This window comes from Phalaenopsis equestris, unplaced genomic scaffold, assembly GCF_001263595.1.
Source record: "Phalaenopsis equestris unplaced genomic scaffold, ASM126359v1 Scaffold000788, whole genome shotgun sequence".
NCBI classification, from domain to species: domain Eukaryota; kingdom Viridiplantae; phylum Streptophyta; class Magnoliopsida; order Asparagales; family Orchidaceae; genus Phalaenopsis; species Phalaenopsis equestris.
This window is the reverse complement of record NW_018165228.1, coordinates 111,191-120,113: the sequence shown is the minus strand read 5'-3', so window position 1 is coordinate 120,113 and position 8,923 is coordinate 111,191. Positions and strand designations below refer to the sequence as shown.

The 8,923-nt window shown below is 35.5% G+C and overlaps 1 protein-coding gene across 1 annotated transcript in view; it reads left to right on the top strand.

The window, feature by feature from the left end:
- Positions 1-7,617, top strand: part of LOC110031219 (10 kDa chaperonin, mitochondrial-like) — a 13,575-nt gene extending 5,958 nt beyond the window's left edge. The window contains exon 3 of the mRNA XM_020734310.1: positions 7,394-7,617. Coding sequence (XP_020589969.1) covers positions 7,394-7,442 — 49 coding nt within the window. The 3' untranslated portion in view covers positions 7,443-7,617. The remainder of the gene's footprint in view (positions 1-7,393) is intronic.
- The last annotated feature ends 1,306 nt before the right edge of the window (positions 7,618-8,923 follow it).

The following is an 8,923-nucleotide window of genomic DNA, read 5'->3' as shown; positions in this document are numbered from 1 at the left end:
AAGAATTTTAGATCTATATATCCAATCTTTATCTTACTAGGAATATCCATATATACCATCATTTTTCTCCAAAATGGAAAATTTCAACTTCATTAGGCACCATACACCAAGTATCCACTAGACCATTTTGTGGCATCATGAAAATGAATCTTGCGCAACTATCATAGAAGGGCCAAGAGCCATAGAAGCAGTAAACCACATGATCTACTATCAACTTTGATGGCATTAGATAGGACATGTGGATCAAGTTTGGGCCATATAAATCTGTGGTCGAAAGAGTTTGCAACCCCAAAGCCTCAACTTATGGGTGGTAGCGGATAACTTGATTTGTCTATGCTAATATATGCTCTATAGATGTCAAATATGAGACTAAACCTACTATTATGTGTCGTAACGTGCATTGATGGATGATTGTTTAGTTAATGGTAATGATAAACTAGGAGAAAGTTAAAATGAAAATGATAATGATAAATAGCCTCATATATCAAATAAGCATGAAATTTTCTCACAAAACCAAATAAATGCTCACGTACAAAGAGATGAACAGCAGGTAGGACTCACGGCCTGAGGCAAACCCGAGGCACAGAAGGGGAAGAAACTCACGGCTGAGGCAAACCCAATGAACAACAAGTGAGGCTTACGGCCGGGGCAAACCCAAATCAATTCCAAATCAATTTTGGTATACATAGGAGAGTACAAAACATCACCAATCTCTCAAAGTAACAAGTTTGACAATCTTTCAAAGTAACAAATGTCTACACTTATCTTTCGGGAAGGTGTAGTATTCGCGGTATCAGGCACGATTATGCAAACTATAAACTCAAGGAATTCCAATGGGTCTCATCATACTGTATCTCTAAAATCTATCATTAATGTCACAAGTTAATCATTTTGAATCTCGCCAGCAAAACCACCTCCAAACCATCCCTCGGGTAAGGGCCAAACAAAGCAAACCAAGCCCCCCAACTAGAGCCAAACCGAGCCCAGCAAGGCTAAAACAAGCAAACGCAGCCCCCATTTTAGAGCCAAACCGAGTCCAGTAGAGGCCAAGCACAAGAGCTTTTAAAGCTAAGAAAAGAGCTTTAACATCTCAATAAAAGTCAAGACTCAAGTCTCCACAAAAGTCAACATCCCATACTCTTGAAATGAAAAACCGAGCACCAACAAAAGCCCAAAACCGAGCCATTCAAGGCCCAAAACCGAGTCCAACAATATTAAAATCCAGACTCCCATAAGGCATTAAAGATTCAACCATTTCAAACCCAAAACTGTGACTCCAAATCAAGCCAAAACCGAGCTCAACAGGAACCAAAGCCAAAATCGAGCCCAACAAGATTAAAACCAAGCCCAGCAATATGAAACTTCAGGCTTTCATAAAAATTAAAGTTCTAGCCATTTCAAGCCCAAGGAACAACCTGCATGTCTAAACATCCCAAGCATGAAATTATTCCAACAAATATTTGAACAGGGGAGGAACTTCACGATGAGCTAAACCAAGCCCTCAGAACAAACTATAGCTACAACACTTTCCAAGTTAAATAAATTTTCTCATAGCATATATTTCAGGCCAGGGAAAGCCACAGGAAGCCAAAACCGAGCCCCCAAACATGAATAAAACAGTAAAATGAACTCCCTAGCATTCATGCAAGGCCAAATAACCTCTCCAACATTTCATGCTAAATGAAAATAAGTGAAAAAAAATTTCATAATACTCATCCCAACATGCTTGCAAGAGGAGCAAAAATTATTCTAAAGTCATGTCTTAACTTCCTAAATATTTCCAACATAAACATGTCACAAGAATCACAAATGTGTCATAGCCTCCCTAGTTTAAGCGAGTAACCAAGTTTAACTCTTAGAACATGCCCACATTTCCATTTCTAAATGCACTCGAAGTGTATCTCAACAATATATCAGAGTAAAATGAACTAGCATGCTGTATTATCCAACAGAGCCAAGCTCAAAGGCTCGGCAGAGAGGAAAACCGAAAGGAAACAGGGCACCGAAGAAGAGGGGGGAAGAAAAGGTACCTCTATAATGCCAAAGTAAAGCACTGCAACACAAGAATTTACCTCAAGGATATGCTCTCACAGAAATCTCCTCCTAAACTTCTCCCACAGCCAAAAATTTTTATCCCTCATCTCAGAAAACTTTTTCAACAACCATAAAAAAATCAAAAGAAACTATCTTTATAGGCAGAGAAGAGAGGAGAAGAGAAAGGAGATCACCCCCTCGACCCACGACACTCGAATCAGGCCAAAGAAGAAAAGGACGCGCTCCTTGCTCACTGAACGCGAAGCCACCGAAAAATCTCGGACCGAGCGGCAAGCCCAGTAGCAGCGAGGGAAGCATCGGGAAGAAGAGAAGATTTTGTCGCTCAAGTGTACCAGGGAACAAGCTTCCTAGAGTCAAACTACCAGGAAAAGGAAAAAAAGCAGCTCGGGGAGACTGACACGGCTTCGGCAAGGAAGGTCGCGGGCAAAAGAATGTCAGGCAAGGACGAACGAGGTCAACTTTCTCTCGCGTGTAGGAGGAGGAGCTCGGTTGGCTCGAGACCAAGAAAGGGAAAGGTCAGACACGCAAACAGGGGAGGGAAGGGAGGCAAAGCTCGAGTGCATGAGTTTAGGGATTTAGTGTTTAAAGAGGAAAAGGGAGAATACACACACACACACACACACACACACACACACACACACACACACACACACACACACACACACACACACACACACACACACACACACACACACACACACACACACACACACACACACACAGATATATCTATATATATTAAATTATATGCGATTTACTCGTGCGCGGCGTCGTAACAAAATGGGTGTCCTCCCTAGACAAAATCGACGCTCCGGACGTGCCGGGGCAGTCCGTTTTGTCATTCGGGGTCGCTCGGACGACGTCGTCGACAATCGGGTAAAAAAACGCGTCAAAATTCAAATTTCACCAAATTTCGACCCGCGATCGATCGCTTCAAAAGGTTTATTCTAGTCTTCGACAGGTAACAGTGCAAGCGATGTGAACTGTGGCGATCGGACGCGTCGACTCTCCGAATTGCGAAGTTTGTGCGCGGGAGTGCGAATTGTGCAAAAGGTCACCCTAAGGCTCAGGAAGGTCCTATAGGGATCCCTTTTGTGTTTTCTCATGTTGGTTTCACCCTTCTAAGTACTAGAAGTCGATACCACACACGCGAAACTCCAAAAGGGGACATAAGTGAGTTGAATTTCTAGAACAAGGCGGGTCCCATTTCTAAGGTTCTAAGATAGTCCAAGGGAGGTCCCTAAGGCTAGATCCTAAACCCTAAGAGGAAGACTAGACCTCACCAAAAATGAGGTCAACTGTAGGAAAAGTAGATAATGTGTCGAATGAGGATTATAAATTAGTTATTGAAGAGGAAGATTTGATAGAGCATCATTATGACTTGTAGTGGTGTTTTTGGAAGGAAATATAATATTTGAGATAATTCTTAAAGTTAAAAAAAAAGAAGGATCTTCATTTAGGCTTATAACTCATTTACTTGAAGATAAACAAGATGAGCGATAAAGAAGATTTTGATTTAAGAGAAAGAGATTATCATTTTCATGTTCTCACCTTCTTTGCATGTTTAAAGAAGAGTGCAACGACAACCTTTTCATGTTCTGTAACTTATTCACCTAACTCATATACTCATATTGTTTTTAGGTAGTATCATGATAAAATATCATTATAATATGTGTATATTAATATTTGCTTAATTAAGTGCAGCCAAAGCTAGCTAAGAAATGACATTTCGTTGAGTAAAAGGTCTGATGTGCATAATGTAGTGGCTGACTGACAAGTTTGAATTTTTATCTTATATGAACAAATCACTGCAAAATTATGCAATGGATTCCTTGGTGCTTAAATCAATTATTCATTAGTGAGAATTACATTGGATGCCTACTACGTGTTCTTTTTTGTAGCTAACATAAATTGAACAAATTAAGTTAATGGTGCACCAAAATGAGGCGGGTGTTTATAACATTTTGTTTTGTGATTTGTACCATTAAGATAAACAAATGAGTGCGAACATTTAATATATGTTTGGCATGCTTACATATAAGACTTTTTTTATTGTTATATATGATTCAGATTAGGAATATCAGGTCAGGTTAATGCTTCTTATTAGTGTTTAACCAAGATTTGACCAGATTTGAACCTGCATGACTTTGACCCATTTATTACATGGATCAAAAAGTTTCAACCAAAATGGACTCGCTTTCAACTCATCTGACTTGAACCTGATTTGAGTAACATGTTTAACATACTTAGGTTCATGTAAGTATAGTATGTGACATACATAGCAAATTTAAATGCTGGTGGGTAAAGCATAGAAGTCATTCTAGATTAGAAATGCATTATTTAGGTCAAGTTTGGGTTAAATCCAGGTCAAATTTGCTTTTTTCGGTCAGCGCAAATCCGAGGGGTCATGTTTAGGTTAAATTCATATCTAGTTGGATTTTTGTGTCAACTTGCACCTAAAGCAACAGATAAATATATAAGAATTTTAGACCTAATTTTCACCTGAAAGCTTATCAAGTCAATATGAATTCAATTTTTTAAAGGCCATGTTCATGACAGATTGTCTTATTGGGTCATTTATTGTCACCTGTAATTCAAATAGGAGTGACCTGCATGAAATATACATTTATATGAATTATTTTTAACAACAATGCTATATCGACAAATAAAATATGTGATTATATCACTGTTGAAACAATTCAAATTAGCTTGCCCAAACAAAAAATTATTATGACTTCTACAAGAAAGTTAAAAGTTTAAGAAATGCAAACGACTTGCACACTTTAACTTCTTCAAAATAAACATGATATAAACATGACTTATATTAGAATAGGGGGAAAATATAAACATTTTTTAACGAAAGAAAATGAACCAAAATCATTTTGTCAAATTCAGACTTAATATTGATGATAAAACGTTTTAATTGTAAAAAAATCATTAAAATTAAGAATTAATTAATTAATATAAAATATATTTTCCTTACATCTTTTTTTCTTGCTACTACACAAGCTGCCTGCTTAATAATATAAAAACTGTGTTTGTTTTTATATTATGTTTTATGTTCGATCTTCCTCAATGATCACGGACCATCACTATAATGACTCCCACTTTCAACGCTTTTATCTGTCTCAATGCAATCCACAAAATTTGCTTACTCGAATGATAGATGCAAAATTTGTAACCTTTTGCACTATTCTTAGTATTAAACCATTTTTTGCAGCCTCCATTACCTATCGTTTACACACCTAAAATTGCTTACACGGTAAATAAATTGTTCTCAGTTCATGTACGAACTTATTAATGGCCGTAGACTGTTGTTTAATGGCTTCTCTGCTATCTCTTAACGATTGAATGATGGCATTGTTGTTTATCACTACTTATTCATTCTATCATGATCTCGTTGTGGATCGGGAAGGGTACAAAATGAGTCTTTAATGTGATAATGTTGGTGCTATAAAATTCCAATGCAGTTTCTCATTCATATATGTTTGGCTTCTCTGCTATCTCTTCAATGAATGAATCATGGAATTGTGGTTTATCACTACTTATTTAATTATATCATGACCTCGTTGTGGATCGCGAATGATACAAAATGAGGCTTTTAACTTGATAATGCTGGTGCTATGAAATTCGAATGCAGTTTTTCATTCATGTAGGTTTGGCTTCTCTGTTATTTCTTCACAACTGAATCATGGCATTGTTGTTTATGACTACTTTTTCATTCTATCATGACCCACTTGTGGATTGGGAAGGGTCAAAAATGGTGCTTTTAATGTGATAATGTTGGCGCTGTGAAATTCCAATGCAGTTTTTCATTCATATATGTTTGGCTTCTCTGTTATCTCTTCATGACCGAATGGATGCATTGTTGTTTATCACTACTTTTTCATTCTATTTCATTCTGGATTGGAAATGGTACAAAATTAGGTAGCACCGACACTTGTCGTAGCCATTTCAGGCACGTATCAGACATCGATACTTTTCCTACGTGCCCCGAAACTTCTTCGACACTACAAAGTATATGTTAGAATATTTTTTTCAAGCGCGAACACGTTCGGGACACTTCTCAATACCACATCTGATGTGAGCTTAATATTATTTCAAGAAATGGGATGCGAGAATTAGAAAATTATAAATATATATACATCCTTAATTATACTTCGTAGTTGAAACCGCTCCATCTCTCGTCATGTTAAATCTCCCTTTAACATTCGTCAAAATCATGCATCGAAGGTGCATCCAATATTCGTTTAGGTCGAGCATTAGTAATTCTCTCTTTGTAATCACAATTTTTTTTTTTAAATTTTAGTCGATAAATTAGATTATAAGTTGAATGAACTTTTTTGAAACATATTATATATAATTTAAAAAACTAATTTTCATATAATGAGATTTTATAAATTAAATTTATGAAGTTAAATTTATTTTTGCATAATTTGTGTTGTGACATTTTTAATAAGGAATAATGAAAGAAAAATATTTTTTATATTAATAATTGATTAAATATTAAAAACATGTTCATGACATGTCGTGTCTTATTTTTTTCAATTATGTAGTGTCCCTATATCGTGTCGTGTCATGCCACTGTCTGTGCTTTATAGGCACAAAATCGTGCTTTTAATGTGATAAGTTTGGTACTACGAAATTCCAGTTTAGTTTTTCATACATATATGAAACATATTTCCTTAAGACAATCACTTCATGAAAAATTATAAGTGTCATCCTCTTAGAGCTCCATCTTGAGAGCGCATGATAATGAAAATGCATAAACATAGATTGTAAGCGGTAGCAGTAAGAAAGTTATAGTCCATCTTCGATTGGGGTACATTGACCAACAATTTTAAAAGAAAATCTGGTGGTGCATTCTGAATTGCATACATGGATTTGCTGCCACCACATTGTATTAGTACAGAATTCAAATTTAAATCTGATTAGGAAAGCATTTAGAGTCAAAACAAGTAACGAGACATTTATAGACATAACACCATTCTTTTGTATTTACATATCTAACATTTAAATTTTTATTTTTACATTTCAAATCCTCAAATCTTTAATATAACATAAAAAACACAAAGTGATATGCACCCTTCATATATGAGCGTGTTCTATAAATGCAAGTATCAACGTTTAGGTGTTCTACATGTGAATCATTCATATGTAATATTATTGAAATGCTGCAAACCTTTATATATGTTGAAACTGAAGAGAAATTGGAACTATAGGTAAATGCTGTCATAATTGTGCAATGAATTTCTACAATTTTTTTCGCATAAAACGCCTCCCAGAATTCATAAATTGTATGGTTTGATTGTTGCTGATGTTGTTGGGAATTGCTCAGGTTCCACCTGTACCGTGAAGATGACATCTTGGGGACGCTTCATGATTAAGAGGCGTTGCAGATTTCTATAATTTTGTTCAGCTTTGGGTTCATGCAGTCATTTTGTATGATGTAAAAGTACACAAACATTCAAAACAAATTTGAAATTGTTACCATTTTGCTGTGCATTGAAGTTAATTTAGAGAAATCAGACCCTTTTGAGCAAGTATTGTTTGGTTCCAACTGTTGACATAAATTGAATGTCCGATCTTACTATGAATGTTTTACTGTTGTGGATCCTCAAAGGAAACTACATGTTGATTTGAGTTGGTTGCTGATTTGATGTTTAGTACTTGTTGGGTGTTAGGTTTTAGCCACTCGTGAAACCTTTTTAGTAATTGTGCAGTTTGAAATTAGAACAATCTGATTTGAAGAAAATATCATTTTATGTTTGCATGAAAATATACTGAGAAATTTAAATTTTGACTTGTATAATGATGTTTTGCTAATTTAAATTTTGACTTGTATAATGATGTTTTGCTAAATATATATATATATATATATAGACACACACACACACACCCCAGCTTAAGATATGTGCATTTATTCGATGTGAGTCTTGAACCCAAGATGTCAGGGGACTTGCACACTCTGCTAACCAATGAGCCAACCCAAGATGTCAGGGGACTTATTCACTTGCTAAATGGGCAGCTAAGCTTCTTATCTAAGTTGACCGGGTAATGGATGAGTATAAATTGGGTCACATGGCCTCATGTATTTTATTAATTATTTTTCAGTTTAATATTGGATTTTATTTAGATCATTAAGAAAAAAACATTTAGTCAATTATTAAAATATTATTTATAAATATTATAACTTTTTATTAAATTTTAGGAGCAGATGCAAACCATACATTTCAAAATTTAAAATGAAATGTTGCATTTGCATATGGTGGACCTAATTCTTGCGTCAACAACATATCTAACAACTAAACTTTATTTTTACATTTATACCACTCAAATCATTCATTTCTCATAAGAAAATATCGCTATTTTAACTTCTAAAACATTAAATACACCTTTTAGAAGCCTGTGAAACCCTCTTTAAGGAAAACCAAAAAGAGCTATACCTCTGTAAATCCACGCAAATATGTTACATAAAAATAAAAAAAATTAAAGAAACATTGAAAGTTATATGGTTTCATCAAGTAATATGAATATCAAATCAAACATATACCAAATCATCTTCTAAGAAAACTAAGAATGTGAGAAGACAATACATTTTCAAAACAGAGCGAAAACGAGAAGAGGAGAAATTCTTCTCTCTAACTGAATATACAAGCAATCCATTTAGGAGAATATTATTGCCTTCGTCTGTCTGTAATTGTAGCTCTCCTGATTCATTCTCTAACCGCCTGCTCTCTCGTCTAGCAATCCATCTGCTGGAAGCCTGACATCTTCTTCTCACCGTACTCCAACATTCTTCTCTCAAGTTGGAGAAGCTCCTCACACCCCATCCCCTGCAAAGGTACATCCCACCAGAAAGGCGGCT